Source organism: Arachis duranensis, chromosome 9 (assembly GCF_000817695.3).
Source record: "Arachis duranensis cultivar V14167 chromosome 9, aradu.V14167.gnm2.J7QH, whole genome shotgun sequence".
Lineage (NCBI taxonomy): Eukaryota > Viridiplantae > Streptophyta > Magnoliopsida > Fabales > Fabaceae > Arachis > Arachis duranensis.
This window is the reverse complement of record NC_029780.3, coordinates 93,093,638-93,110,209: the sequence shown is the minus strand read 5'-3', so window position 1 is coordinate 93,110,209 and position 16,572 is coordinate 93,093,638. Positions and strand designations below refer to the sequence as shown.

The following is a 16,572-nucleotide window of genomic DNA, read 5'->3' as shown; positions in this document are numbered from 1 at the left end:
ACCTTCTCAGCAAGCCTGTAAACCTCTGAAATCACTATTTTGATGAAAATTCACCATTTTTGAACTATCAACCATTCCTCTAATTTTTCAAACCTATGTAACTACCTTCTATGGTTCGATACCTAATTTTTAAGCCTAGAAAAGAGAGTGAACCTATAGGAGATGATAAGTGGTAGAGAATGGGGTTACGGAGGATGCAGTTCTAACTGAGAAGGTGTAGACGTGGTGATTAAGATATAAAGGAGAACTAAAATGATGTTGACTAATTGAGAATGATGAAGTATTGATGAAATATGATTAATGAATGAGTTAATGTGGATTGTTTGGGGAAGTGCAAAAATGTTATGAATGTATGAATGTTGAATTAAAATGATGTTGAGAATGAATTTTTTGATGAGATACATGAGCAATAGCAAGGATTGTGGTTCGTCTCGCTTACTCCAGGTTAGTGATTAAGATACCTGGGTAGTAGCAAGGATTGTGGTTTGTCCCGCTTGCTCCGGGTCAGAGATTGTGACGCTTGGGTAGTAGCAGCAGTAGTGGATTATTCTACTTGCTCCAGGTTGAGTTTATAAACACCCGCCTGGGTAGTAGCAGCAGTAGTGGTTTATTCCACTTGCTCTGGGTTAAGTTGGTAGTCACAAGGGGTTGTGGCTCAGACCCTATTGCTTCGCGATGTGGTGTTTCTGTCCAAGGTTAGCTACTAGAACATGTCGGATTTGGCTATATAACCGATAGATGATATCATCGGCCATAGGACAAGCATCCATCATATGCATTTGTATGTTTTGCTTGAGCGTGCATTGTTTTGGTATGCTTAACTATTTATCTATGCTTATTTGATACTTTCTTTACTTGCTATACCTGTACCCTATCTGTATTTTATTTGCTTGTCTTGTTTGTCTTTACAACTAAGAGATATCTCAGGCTAGCGGAGGTGATGCTGAAGGTAGTTTCACTGGTGTTTTAGAGGGTTGGAGGAGACAAAAAGTGAAGTGTTAGGTAAAAGATAAATTTAGAAGTTGAACACCTTAGATAACTTACCTAATTCGTGGTTTAGAATACTTTCTTAAGTTTAATTCTAAGTGTCAGAGTTCTAGGAATGCCTCTAGCTTATACATTATGTATGTTGGCACCTTTACTATGCTGAGAACTTCCAGTTCTCATTTCATACATATATTGTTGTTTTTCAGATATAGATCAAGAGACGCTGCACTGAGCATTCTGGAGACCTTCTTGAAGCGAAGAGCTATATTTTGGGTTTAGCATTATGTTTATAGAGATTGTGTGTTAACTAAGTGTGGAAAAACTGTGAGAAACCTGGGTTAATAGGAAATATGTTATGTTACTACTTTATTTAAATATTGGGAATTTAGGTTCCTACTCATGTGAGACTAGAAAAATCTAAAAAAATCCATATGCATTAATATGTTATGTTTACTTTTATATTTTCAAAAAAAAGACAAAAAAAAGAAAAAAGAAATATATATATATATATATATATATATATAATAAATAAATAAATAAATAACTATATATATAATAAAAAATATAAAAAAATAAAGATATATTTTAATTATTTTAATCTCTCTTGTCCTTTTATCATTTTATTCTTCTTTTGCAATAATATTTGTTTTTACTCTTGTGCACATCTTTTTATGTCCCTCCTTATTTTTAGTTTTTCTTTGCTTGAGGACAAGCAAACTTTTAAGTTTGGTGTTGTCGCTTCGCTTGTGGCTTTTCTGTTTATTTTAATGGCACCAAAGGGAGGCGAATCATCATCACGGAGGAGCACATCCTGAACAATGAGACGGTCACTAGGATAATTGAAGTGGTTAAGTTTCTTTCATTCTATATTTCCTCCCGTTCTTATTATGTTATATTCCTGTTTTCTACTATTTTACTTGGTATCTGCATTATCCTTTGTTATTTCAATTCCTAGGTTCTAGTTTGATTTACTATTTTAATTCTGTTATTTGCTTTTAGTTCTAAAAAGTTGTCTCATGTATCGTTCACTGAGCTTGAATTCAAAAGAAAAAGAAAAAGAAGTGATGTATTGCATGAGAAATAGAGTTTATATCAAAAAGTAGTCTTATTTACTTAAATGTGGTGGTATTATTTGTGATTCTGCGCATGACTTGAATAGTACATATTTGAATTTGAATAAAAGGATATTGATGTATGAGGAACAAGAATTTAGAGAATTATTATGAATTCTATGAAGTAAACAAAAGTTTAATCCTTGAAGCAAAAGAAACAGCAAAAGAAAAAAATAAAAGCAAGGTCCAAGGCTCTGAGCATCAATGACTAGGGAGGTCAGACATGATTAAAAGCTCAAAGAGTTGTTTCCCTACTCATATGCTTGTGGTATACATGTGTCAAGTAATCCTTGAGATAGAGCACTAAGAGTCGAGATCAAGTGCATTTAATAGAGTATGCCAAAGGCTTTGAGCACCAATGTCTGGGAGCAACTGAAAGAAAAATTAGAATTTAAAGAGAGTTCCCCAGTTAAGTGCTTGTGGTGTTTTTGTGTCAAGTGAAGCTTGAGACAAAGTATTTAAAGTCACGGCTAGCCTCAATGTGCAAAGCACCAAAGAAAATAGAATTGAAGGAAATTTGCTGTGTTTAAGGATTCAGTCGAAGTAAAAAAATTAGAGAATTCATAATATTATCCGAATTCTGATTCCAAATGACAGTGACATTCTTCTGATTGAAAGTATAGCGAGATGCCAAAACTATTCAAGATTGTACTGTATAAATCCCACTTTAAGAAGAGATAGGTGCTTAATTAAACACTCACTTCTCATGCAAATCCACATCTTAAGCCTATATCAGTTTTGGTTGCTTCAGGACAAGCAACAGTTCAAGTTTGGTGTTGTGATGCGTGAGCATCTTTTCTATCTTTTCCTAGTAAATTTGCATTTGAATTGCTAAGTTTAATCAAGATTTAATTATCTTTTAGCTACTATAGATGCTACTTTGAGTTGTGTGCAATTTTATTTATTTCAGGTAGCATTCGGATGGATTTGACGGAGTTTTATAGAAGAAGAGTAAAAAAGTGGATGATGCTGTCAACCATAACCTCCTTCCACTCTAACGGACATAACTTGAGTTATAGAGGTTCCATTGATGTGATTTTAGCGGCATTGGAAAGCTAACTTTCAGAGCTTTCCAACGATATATAACAGTATACCATTTTTTTCTATTTTGTATGGACATGTTGGCGCCTAACTTGGAATTTCCCAAGTTAGGCGCCATGATCACAAGTGCTCCCATTGCATGCAGCCAAAGTGGCGCCTAACTTGGAATTTCCCAAGTTAGGCACCATATGAAGGGAGAAGCCTCAAGTTTCAATCTGCCAGGGCAGTTCCTAAGTTCACTTTTGTTAATTTAGGTGCCAGTTAAACTTCAAGCAATGGTCACCACGTGGGTTGAAGCTGAGCAACGAAGGATTTTATTTATTTTGATTAAAACTTTTATTTTATTTATAAATAGAATAAGATATTATTTAGTTTTAGAAAATATATTTTACATTAATTAGGATTAGATATAAAAGGGAAAAGAATCAGCCCTTCGGGCTCTTCTCTTTTCTCTTTTACCTCATTCCGCACTTTAAGTTTTACAGAACCCTAGTTTTCTCTCTGAACCGTGAGCAACTAAACCTCCACTGTTAAGTTTAGGAGCTCTGTTTATTCCATGGATTAATACTATTACTGTTCTATTTTATTTCATGTATTGATTTCAATTTCAAGAATTGTTTTCATTCTTTATCTTATGAATTTGGGTGGAACAGAAGTATGAACCTTGTTCTAATTGAGTTCTTGTAAAACTTGGAAAAGCTTTTTGCTTGAACAATAGCTTGAAAACAATTTCTCCCAAATCTCTAATTATCTGGACTGAACGGGATACGTGACATATAATCCTCTTATATTTTGGCAATTAAGATTTCTGTGGCATATAAACTAGAATCGAACTTAACCTTCTAATTGGAATCAAGTGACCAAGGAATTGGCGGTTGATGAAGGTTAGAGGAGACTAAAAAGTCTAAGGAATTAGGGTTTTGTCACATATAGTTTGCCATGAATTGAATCTTGCATGATTAAAATAGTTGGTAAGAAAAGTTAATCCAGAAAATAAATATCTCTGAAGCCTTAACTATTTTCTCCATATATTTCACGACCCATTTACTGCTTGTTTTCTAATTCTCTAAATTTACTATATAATATTATTGAACTCTCAAACACTCTTTTCTACTTTTCTAACTAAGTAAATCACTTAACCATTGTTGATTAGTCCATCAATCCTTGTGGGATCGACCCTCATTCACTTGCCGGTTAGTTTGTGGGTTATAAATTCTGCACCAGCAGGTAATGAGCTCATTTGTCAGTTACACCCCTGCACCCGACAGTATCCGGTAATCATATCTGAATACGGCTTTTCAGTTAGCATACCCCATGTACACACCCCCTGTCAATACAAGGTAGCTTTCCCTCGCCAACGGATGCCTGATATACCTATGTGAACATCCCCTGTCGTCACAGGCTGCAGTCCTAGGCCAAATGTATGTATAAGAAAACCTCTGTGAACACCCCCTGTCGTTACACGCTGCGGCCCTAGGCCGAAGGTTTCTCAAAAGTAAATCTCAGTAGTCGTACCACCATCTATCTGACAGCCCTTCTACGACAGTTTCTTACGTAATTTTTTCATTATAAATCTTAAAATATTGAATCATGTTCACATTATTTTCTCCCCCTTTCCCTAAATATCTTACGAAAAGAGAATTATAAAATTCTTTAATAATACTCTGTGTTTCTAATACTTTTAGAAAGTCTTATTATTTTACTTTTCTTTCTTATAAAATAAAAATAAAATAATGGATTTAACAAAAATATACTAATTAAATATGTATAATTACAATAATGGTTAAGAAGTATTAATATTTAATATTTCTATTTTAATTATAGAAAAACTAGCTTTATTAAAGCTTTATCCTTATGATTTTACAAATTATACTTTAAACCCCAAACTTGTAAGTATTTATTTTTACCTCAATAATTTTAGAAAAATATTAATTAAATCTCTTATATTTTAATATTTATAAAAGTAGTCCATAATTTTCATAAAATATCCATTCATCTCTGAACTCTTACTTTTTACTCAAAATACCCCGAAACTTATATATTTATAAAATCAATCTCAAATTTTATCAAAATGTAATTTCTTTCAAAAAATAATAATAATATGTTGGTGAAAAACATGTCTCTTAAAACTCAAAAATTCTTTATTGAAATCTGTTTGAAAATATATGTGACTTTTAATTCGTTTTCGAGCTTCACGGTTACTGATTTTTCACCGTTTTTCAATTAATCTCTCGGCCATCAAACCTCATCAATTTTTCTTGATTTCCTCATGAAACCAGCCCTAAAATATACTAAAATAAATAAGATCATGGCTATACACAATAGCCGCACCATAAACATCAATAAATCACCAATATTTCAACAAAAATAAAATATAAACTTATTCAAACTCAACCAATAATCAATCAAACCAACAATCACTTCTCACATCAATATTTAATCGGTAAAAATTGATCAAACCCTACCTCTAGCTCGATGTCCTCACAACCGAATTACGGAAGAAATTTTCTGATTGAGAAATCTGAGAAGAAAACGTCAAAGATCGGCTACTCCGCTTTTGGGCTCACTTGGCCGAACATGCATGGAGGGGCAGAAGCTTCACCGTCAAATTCTCCCGAACAAAAGTTACATCAACGTGAAGAGGAAAAAGATACAAGCACTTTAATCAGTTTGGATTTTTTTACGGGAGTTACAGATCTCAAGAAATCGAACACCGAAGATCATAGTTTCATGGAGTTCACACCCTCTCTCTCTCGGTTCTCTTTCTCTTCTTTTCTCCAAAAGTGAAGCATACATGGATGATGATGATGATTAATGAAAAAGGGGGTTAGGTGTCACAAGGGGGGTTGGGTGTCACTTCCTTAAGCTGCTGAGTCAGCAATTCAAATTATAAATATCTTAAACGGATAATTATGAAAACTGGGTATATTAAAACACAAGTAATAAAAGGTGATGGAGCATTAACAATTCTAAGCTCATCAAAGAGTACTAATATTTACTTATGTCGACGGATATCAAACTCGATAAAGATAATAAATAATAAATAATAATATTATTATCTCAACTTTATTATAACTATGGCATATACAATAAATAAATAACATAATAATAAAATTATATTATCATTTATTTTATTTGTAGGGCTCAAAAATAACTAAATAAAATTAATCACTGGAAACCAAAACGTCGTTTAGCTACAAAAAATTAGGACGTTACATTCTACCATCTTAAAAAAAAATTTTGCCCTCAAATTTCCTTTACTTGTGAACAGGTACGGATAATCAGTTCTCATCTTATCTTCTAACTTCCAGGTGTGTTCTGCTTCTTCATCGCGCCCCCAAGCTAGTTTAACCAAAGAATTTGCCTCTCAGCCGTTTGTCACTCTTATCCACGATCTAGACCAGTGATGCTAGATATGTCAAGTCGCTTCGGAATTGTACTGAATCTGGTTACAAAACATGGCCTTTGTTGGGATTATTTGAAGGTTTGATAAAGAAGGGGGAAGGGCTATTTGATTAGCTACTGGAACGACTCTTTTAACTATCTGGAAGGGTTCTACATACCGAGGGTTAAGCTTCTTAGTCCTAAGGGCTCGACCTGTTTCGATAGTAGGGGTTACTTTCAGGAAAACATGGTCACTCTCACTAAACTCTAGCGGCTTACGTCTATTATAGCATAGCTCTTTTGTTGGTTTTGCACTGCTTGAATTTTTTAACGGATCTTCTTAATCTGATCAGTTGTTTCCTCTACCAAGTCTAGTCCTAATATACTAGCTTACCCTCCATCGTACCAATATAGTGGTGATTGACACTTCGTCGATATAGAGCTTCATATGGCACTATTCCAATACTTTGCTAAAAGTTGTTGTTCTAGGCAAACTCAATCAAAGGCAAATACTTGTCCCAATTCTCTTGATGATCCATCACACAACATCTCAACATATTTTCTAAGGTTTGGATCAATGTTCTGAAAATCGGTTCGAACCGACCGGTCGAACCGTGAACCGGACACTAAAGCGGTTCGAACAATAAGGAAAATCGTTAAATCTGGAAACCGGCGTTGAACCGGCAAACCGGCCGGTTACCGATTGGTCGAACCGAACCGGGACCCGACCGGTTTTTTAGCTGTGCAGCAAAATGCTGCCGTTTTGTGTTTTGTGAACCCTAAATGTCTGAATCCCTAATCCCATCCCTTCGCCCTTCGCACTTTCATTTCACTTTCATAGTTCAACACTTCAGCTCCACCATTCTCATCAAGGTTCAGAGAGACATAGGGAACGCCATCACGCTCCGTCGCGCCGTCAGCTCCGTCGCGCACTCTCGGGCCTCTCGCCGGATCCTCCGCGTCGTGTGCTCGCATCTCGCCTCTCTCCTCTGTGCTTGGCTGCTTGCGCCTCCCTCCGCCAGTGAGTGCTCGAGCTGTGCGAGTTGGTTGTTGCTCGTCGTCCGTGGTTGTCTCTGCTTGATTCTGCCTCCCAGTGTCACTCGAGTCTCGTCTCAGTCACTGGCATCTCATGGTTCGCCTGTCTCGTCGCCGGCGGCAGAAGCAATTCGTGGGGTTGTCCCTTGCGTCGTCGCCTTCCTTCTGGTGGTCGTTGACTCGCCGTCGACCGTTGGTGAGTCCCTGCACCATCTCTTCCCTGTTCTCTCTTCTCCAGATTTCCCTTCTCCCTGTATATTTGCATGTTGCTTAAAAAATTGCTAATCAATAAATTTGCCTTGTTGCTGATCTAAATGTTGCTATAAACCTGGACTTTACTAAGATATGTTAATTTTGTTGCTGTAACTTGAATTTGTTGCTGAATTTGTTGCTTCCCAGTCATAAAATCATAACAGAATGCTCAGTCGGTGCTTGGTTGAATTGGCTTTGCTCACTGATTGTATTTGATGATAGATTTTAAATTGGTAACTTTTAAATTTTAAATTTGCATTGCCCATGTTACTGATTCACTGTTCCTTCAGTGCTTTTTGTTGTTGTTAATCATTGTGATGAGCTGTGTTAAAATTGGGTTGAAAAATGTTAATCTTTCTTCATTTTTCATTGTTCTTAACTTCTGTTCTTTTTAAAAAAAATTGCAATTGGTGATCTTTTGATTTATTATATGCTTCATGTTTTTAATTTCACTCTGCTTCTAGGCTTTGAAATCAGTTTATGATAACTGTGATCCAATTATTTAATTGGATAACTGATGTAATTATTGAGTTTAAGAGATTGAGTTTTTCTGTTCTCATTATTAGTAAGACATGGATAGTTTAGAATTTTCTATTTCTTTCCCTTACTTCTGAAGTTCGTTATTTCAAAAGGTTCAGTGTTGGCTTCAACTTTCAAATGGGAATTAGGAGCTGGTGAAGATAACAACATCTTCTGGAATTGAGTCTGTTGTTTCACTGCCTGATGAGAAAGTAAGATATGATCTAAAATTACAATAGTACACAGTGATATTTTTTCCATTTGGCTGGACTCAGTGAGACAACTGGGAAATATTCTTGTTTGGTCTGATTAACTAACTTCAATATTTAACCTTGTAAATCATATCTTGTACAATTCAGACAACCTTGTTAATCATATCTTGTACAATTCAGACAAAAATCGGACCTATTTTAGTTGCCATAAATTATCACCCTTCAATTCGAATTAGCAAAAGCAATGTCTCCTTGCATAATATGGATTCCAAACATTCATGATCTGGATGTGAATGAGTCGAATTACTTATCCCTCGGTTCCTTCAGGAAAGTTTCTCTACATGGTAATGATTATATTAATGATTATATTAAAGCCTACAAGCATAAAAGAATTAAAAGAGCTTGTTTTGTTTTACTTTTTGACTCAATTACATTAAGGTAATATTGTCTATCTTTAACTTGTGCACTGCAATTATTTTGCATATTTTGCATATTTTGATGATTAATTACATTTAGTTGGTGATAATTTGTATAAGGTTTTAAATTTGAAAGATATTTTATTATGTTTATTTATAATTTACTTATTATTTTATTATGGAACGGTTTTTCCGGTTGAACTACGGTTGGACCGGTTAAACCAGTAAACCAGTGAACCAGTAACTAGAGCGGTTTGATGATCGGTTCGGTTTTCAGAACCTTGGTTTGGATTGTCCGCTATGACAGTCCATCTGTTTGGGATGATACACCATACTCATGTGCAGCTCTATTCCAAATGCTTTCTAAAAAGCTTCCCAAAATCTAGACGTAAATCTTGGGTCTCAATTGGAAGCAATTGATGAAGGTACTCCATACAGTCGCACTATCTCTTGAATATACAACCGGGCAAGTTTTTTTCCAATGTATAATCAATTCGTATCGAGAGGAAATGCACTGACTTAGTCGATCTATCCACTATTATCCAAATAGCATCATGTCCTAACGATGTTTTTGGTAACCCAGTTACGAAATCTATAGTGATCTTTTCCCATTTTCACTGAGGTATATCCAAAAGTCGTAAAGTTTCTGAGGGTTTCTGATATTCCAATTTTGTCTTTTGACTGGTTAGGCACCTCGAAACATACTCAGCCACATCCTTTTTCAACCCTGACCATCAAAATATATGCTTTAGGTCTTGGTACATCTTAATTACTCTAGAATGCATAGAAAATCTACTCTGGTGGGCTTCAATCAAAATTCTCTACCGTAAATTTTCTTTAGCAGTTTCACAAATTTTGCTTTTGTATCTGTACAAACCCTCTCAATCTTGGTATATTTCCTTTGGCTAACCTGCTTGCCATGTTAATAGTGCTGACATTTCTATATTTTGAACTTGTGCTTTCTGAATAGTTGTCTTGAAATCAGATGTCAAGTACAACTGAGCCATGACAACTCCTTCTGACGTTTCCTTTATTCCTAATTTATATTCTCGAAAGCCAAAATCAACTGTTGTTTCTTCATCATCATCTAAGAAATACTTAAACTCTTCCGACTTAGAGCAGCCGCAACTACGTGCGCCTTCCCAGGATGATAACTCAACTTAAACTTGTAATCCTTTAGGAAATCCATCTATCGCCTCTATCTCATGTTGAGGTCTTTCTGATCAAAGATGTATTTCAAACTCTTGTGATAAAAAAAACTTCAAACTATGCTCCATACATATAATGTCTCCATATCTTGAGTGCAAAAACCACTTCAGCTAATTCTAAGTCATGCGTTGGATAGTTCTTCTCATGAGGTCTCAGCTGTCATGAAGCATAAGCTACCACATTCCTATGTTGCAATAAACACACATCATAACCCTTTAAAAGAAGCATCACAATACACTTCAAAAGGTTCTTTTGGATCCGACAATGTCAAAACTGGTGTTGTCGTCATCTTCTCTTTTAAAGTATCAAAACTCTTCTCACATTCCTCTGTCCACTCAAATGGAACTTTCTTACGGGTAAGTCATGTCAAAGGCAAAGCTATATGCGAAAATCCCTTGATAACCCCTCGAAAGTATGCAGCCAGCCCTAGAAAACTCTTAACTTCAGTAACTGTCGTAGGTTGCTTCCACTACAATACCGCTTTAATCTTTGAAGTATTTACTGCTATTCATCCTTGTGAAATCACATGTCCTAAAAATGTCACTTCAGTTGCCCAAAACTCACACTTCGATAACTTTACATACAACTTCGCTTCCTTAAAATGTCGTTTAGCTACGAAAAATAAGGATGTTACATACAAATAGAATAGAATTAGAAGATTTTGTAGTAAGAGTGTTCTTGGGGAGTAATAAGCAAGTTGAAAAATGCTTAGTGGTTGATTAGTTAGGAAACAAGAGTGTTGGCCTGTCATCCATATTATTTTTACAAACACCTATCTTGAAAATTTGTACTTTATTATGTTTCTTCAAGTTTTGGTAAACTGTTAGAACTATGCAATCTTTTGTATATTATGTTAATTTTTGAAGACAAAAATTTTTGTAAGTAGGGTAGGATGTAAAACCCTGAATTTTTAGAAATTAAATTATGAGTTAATTAGAATTATTGATATTTATTTATGATTTATATTTTTCAAAAATTATCTTATAAAAAGGTAATTAAAGCTAAGTTATGAGGTTTTGAGTTTTAAATCAATTATCACTCATGTAATTTTCATAGTAATTAAGTATTTTCTTATTTATAATTTAAAACTTTAGTAATTAAAAAACAATGAGAATTTTATATGATATATTTTGAATATTTAGACCTTGAACCTTATTTTATGAATAAAAGAAAATTAATTTGATTATCTCCAATTTTCATTGAATTAGCATTTATTTGAAAATAATTTATAAGTTGATAATTAAATGGTACTTCAAAGAAAATCATTTTGTATTTAATTTGGTTTTGAAATTATTACTCTACCTTTTTATTTTTATTAAAATTCTTGCTCTACCAAACCCTAAAATTCCAAAAAAGAAACCCTAATTTACACTCACTAACTCTAACCCTAAACATACCTCACACACATTCACCCCCCCTTTGTCACACCGCTACTCCCTTCCCCTCACCCTCACTCCCACATACCACACACACACTCACCCGCCGAGAGAAGAGAAGAGGACGCATACGGAGAAGAAGAGGAGGATGCATGTAACACCCTACCACATAGGACTTTACACCTAGGACGTAAATCAGAGGTGGCGAGTGATAGAGCGAAATCGTCAGTTAGGAATTTTCACAACCCGTTAAAGTATAGTTCTAAACCAACAAATAACCCTTAATCAAAGTTTAATTTGTTTGTCACTTAAGTCAAACCCAATAAAAATCAAGTATTTAAACCTCAGGTCATCTCTCAAGGAATTTCATGGAAGTGTGCATATTATTGGTTATGAGATATTTTGGAGGTTTTTGGATAATAAACAAGGAATGTAAATAACAAGAAAATAAACCAACAACTAAGAAAAGTCTTGGCAAGAGGTGAGAATTGGAATTCCTATCCTCATTATCATCCTCAATTATGATGATAATTGTCTTTTGCTCTCACTTAGTTATCCTCTAACAATTGAAGGAAAGTCAAGTGGGTAAAATTAACTCTAATCCACAAGTCCTAATCAAAGATTAGCTTTAGTGGAATTCAAGCCAACTAGCAATCCTTAATCACCAATCAACATTAGGTTTTGACAATTCAAGAGTTTCCAATATTCAACCCAAGCCAAGAATACCAAAAATCTACTCTAAAACCCAACCAAGCATTTTATCAAACAGTTGGGAGGCATAAAAATAAAGATGATAAAAGTGCAAGAATAATAAAATCTAATGCTACCAAATGCAAGAAAGTAACAATAACAACTCAATTAAGTAATAATAAACATAGAAACATTAAATTGCATTAAATGGAAATCAAAAGTAACAAGAGTTCATAAGCATAAAAACAACAAAATCAAGGGAATAGCAAATGAAACTAAGAGAGCAAAGATGTAATAACAAGAAATTGAAAGGAAAACTAAATTAAGACAAGAATTAAAACCTAAGCTTAAGAGGAAAATAATCTAATCTACCCTAATTCTAGAGAGAAGAGAGAGCTTCTCTCTCTAGAATATGATCTAAAGCATGTTCTAAACTAAAAGTAATTACTCCCCCGTCATCCTTCTTGAATTAGGCTTGAAATAACTTCAGAAACAAGTTGGATTGGGCTTTGGAAGCCTAGAAATCGCCCCCAGCATCTTGCATTAAATGAAGTCACGTGCCAGGACTTGTGCTTACGCACATGTATGCATGTACACACAATTGCTGAATCTCATCTCGTGCACACGCATCTCTGTGTGTACGCACAATCCTGAAAAGCTTCAAACTCTATTTCTTCATGAATTCTCCACTTTTGCATACTTTTTTCTCACTTCTTCAATCCATATTTTCCTTGGAAACCTAAAATCACTTCATCAAACACATCAAGACATCGAATGGAATTAAAGTGAATTAAATTGAGCAAATTAAGGGCCTAAAAAGCATATTTTTACTCTTAAGCACATTTTAGGAAGAATTTATAAAGCCATGCTATTTTAGTGAAAAATACAAGAGAAGTTAATAAAATCCACCCAATTAAAGCAAATAAATACCATGAAATGTGAATTTATCAGTGAGGCGCTACGACCTCTAAAAGTAAAAATACATATATAATATAATTGAAAGAAATTGTAACTAAGAGCCTTGAAAGAGAAGTTAATAAAAAGCAAAGCAGAGACCGTATTACTCATGAAAGATAAGCATAGATGGATAAGCAAGATCATAAAAGAGGTTAAAAAAACATATATGGATCAGAATTCCAATTTACAGATAACAAGCTCCGAACTCGACCTGCGAAGCTAAGGCTATCCAGAGTATATATATATATATGAATAACACAAGCTGGCGCCTAAATTGATGGACACCGCACCCAACTTCATGCTGAATCCCTGACCTGGCGCCTAACTTCACCAATACGGCACCTAACTTCATGTGCTTCTCTCCTTGGGCGCCTATCTTGACACAATTGGCGCCTAACTTCCCTTGGCATATCAACCTGGCACCTAGCTTAAGGAATGCCAAGTTAGACGCGGACCAGACAGAACCAAATCACCCCCAACACGCTTCATGTGGCGCTTAACTTGATGGAGCCAAGTTAGGCGCCACCCTTCCCGAGAGTAACACCAACTTGTACGTAGCATTGGCGCCTAACTTCAAGTGGTGAAGTTAGGCGCCACCCCTCTAGTAAGCATATTCAAATTTGGCATGAGTGTGGTGCCTAACTTGAGGTTTTGAGGTTAGGCGCCACCCAGTCTGAACCTAGCTTCTCCAGGGTGTTCGAAACTCTGTCTTCATGCACCTGTTTCTTTTCTAAACACTCTGCATGATCAAAATACACAAAGAAACAAAGGAAAAACAATAGAAATCAAACAAAACTAATGAAATAAAGAAATATAAAAACATCAAGATAAAATTCAAATTTAAGGATACGAAAACATCAGGTTGCCTCCCGACAAGCGCTTCTTTATCGTCACTAGCTTGACGGTCAACTCCTCTAAGGAGGAGGATCATATGGGCTCATCTCTTCACCCCCCACTATGAACTTCTTTCCTGTTCTTCCATAGATCAACTCGATATGCTCAAGAGATAGGATCCTGTTCACTGTATGAGGCGGGATTAGGCATGTAGTGAATACCACCTTCATTCTTGGGGAGAAATCTTCAGTGGGAATCTTTTTATTTCTCGATCCTCTGGGTACTTTCTTCTTTTTGGGAACCTCCTCCTTGGTGGATAATGAATTTCCAACACCAAACTTAGGTTTGATATCAGGAGGAATTTTATTGATTGTCACCAAAGGAGGTTTGAGCTGTAGATTCTGTTGTGCATCATCAGGGGGTTCTTGAAGGTTTGGACTAATAAGCTCAGTCTGCATGCACCTATCCTCTTCACCTGATGAATGCATATCTTTGAATACATGAAAGACCAGTTGCTCATTATGCAGTCTAAGCACTAATTCACCCACTTCTACATCAATTAGAGCTCTCCCAATGGCTAGAAAAGGTCTTCCTAGGATTATAGAGGCATTCTCATCCTCCCCCATATCAAGAATCACAAAATCTGCTAGGAGGAAGAACTAACTCACTTTGACCAAGATATTCTTCACTAATCCATATGCGGGATTTATAGATTTGTCTGCTATCTGTAATGCTATCCTTGTGGGTTGTGCCTCTTGGATTTGCAACTTCTTTATCACAAACAAGGGCATTAAATTGATGCTTGCTCCTAGATCACAAAACGCTTTCTCAAAGGTTGTGCTCCCAATGGTACATAGAATTTGAAAGCTCCCTGGATCTGGCATCTTCCTTGGCAAGTTACTTTGAATTATGGCACTACATTCCTTGGTCAGGACCACTATCTCATCTCCCTTTAAAGGTTTCTTCTTTGACAACAACTCCTTCATGAATTTAACATAGAGAGGCATTTGCTCCAAAACTTTAGCAAAAGGAATATTAATTTGTAACTTTCTGAAAACTTTTAAGAACTTTGAAAACTGCTTGTCTTTGGTCTCCTTTTGAAGTCTCTAAGGATATGGCATCTTAGGTTTGTACTCAGGAGCTTTAAGTAAGGTTGGATGTGTGTCAAGAGTAACTGGAAAAGGGTTGTCTGCACGCCTAGGAGGGGCGTGTACTACTTTGTCTTTAGTCTGCTCTAGAGCTTCTTTTTCAACCGGCTCCTCAGTAACTTGTGCTTCCGTACTTGCCACTTGTCCACTTATCAAGGTGATAGCCTTGCACTCCTCTCTTGGATTTGGAATTGTGTACTAGGAAGGCTATTAGCAGTCCTCTGATCAATTTTATTAACTTTTGTGGCTAATTGACCGATCTGAACCTCCAAGTTCTTGATTGATTCTCTGGTTTCCTGTATTAAGCTTACCATTAGTGATTCCAGATCAATAGTCTTCTGAGACTGAGGAGTTGCTTGCTGAGATGACTAAAACTGGTGGTTATTATAATTATTCTATTGAAAACCACCCTAAGAATTATTGTTAAAATTCTGTGGCCTCTGAGGTTGTTCTCTCCACCATAAATTTGAGTGATTTCTCTACCCCTAATTTTAGGTCTTGGCATATGGATCGTTATTGGGGTTTCTAGGAGCATTCCCTATATAGTTGACCTGTTCAGAAGGAAATTGAGCAGAATCATAATTCTCACCTTGCATGAAGCTACCAGCCATGTCATAAGGAGCCTCTTGAGGTGTATTTTGAGTATTAATAGCTGAAACCTGCATCCCACTCAATTGTTGAGTAATCAAATTCATCTGCTGAGACAAAATTTTATTCTGAGTAGGAAGAGCATCAAAAGCCTCTACTTCCAATATGCCTTTCTTCTGAGGGGTCCCAGAGTTCACAGGATTTCTATAGATGAGTAGAGATATTGGTTGTTAGCAACCAACTCAATAAGCTTAGTAGTCTCTTCTGGTGTCTTATTCATATGTAATGAATCACCTGCAGAATTATTTAAACATATTTTGGATATTTCACATAAGCCCTCATAAAAGATATCCAGCTGAGTCCATTTAGAAAATATGTCTGGAGGGCATTGCCTGGTCAGCAGCTTGTATCCCCTCCCAGGCTTCATAGAGGGTCTCACCAGCTTTCTGTCTGAAGGTTTGAACCTCCACCCTTAGCTTAGTCAGCTTTTGTGGTGGGAAAAAATTTAGTCAGAAACCCAGTGACCACCTTATCCCAAGTGTCCAGGCTCTCCTTGGATTGAGAATCTAGTCACAGCTTTGCTCTATCTCTCATAGCAAATGGGAAGAGCATGAGTTTGTAAATCTCAGAATTTACTCCATTCATCTTCACAGTATCACAAATCTGCAGAAAATTAGAAATAAATTGATTTGAGTCTTCCTCCTTGAGTTAATTTCTTTGATTATTCATATTTTTCTGAGTTAATTTCTTTTATTGTTGATTGTTGTAAAGAGGAAGAATTGTTGATTGTTGTTTTTATTGAGTTAATTGTT

The 16,572-nt window shown here is 35.7% G+C and overlaps 1 protein-coding gene across 1 annotated transcript; it reads left to right on the top strand.

Moving 5' to 3' along the window:
- The first annotated feature begins 7,297 nt into the window (after positions 1 to 7,297).
- On the top strand, positions 7,298 to 8,703 carry LOC107466218 (uncharacterized). The gene is made up of 2 exons (XM_016085205.2): positions 7,298 to 7,755; positions 8,444 to 8,703. Exons 1-2 carry the CDS (start codon positions 7,308 to 7,310, stop codon positions 8,512 to 8,514), a joined length of 519 nt encoding a protein of 172 aa, XP_015940691.1. The 5' UTR covers positions 7,298 to 7,307; the 3' UTR covers positions 8,515 to 8,703.
- Positions 8,704 to 16,572: the final 7,869 nt, after the last annotated feature.

What these genes read in the sequence shown, in the direction of transcription:
- LOC107466218 (XM_016085205.2), top strand. Translation starts at nt 7,308, where the DNA reads ATGTCTGAATCCCTAATCCCATCCCTTCGCCCTTCGCACTTTCATTTC. An exon ending in TGACTCGCCGTCGACCGTTG is followed by an intron (nt 7,756 to 8,443) that starts GTGAGTCCCTGC and finishes TTATTTCAAAAG; the next exon opens with GTTCAGTGTTGGCTTCAACT.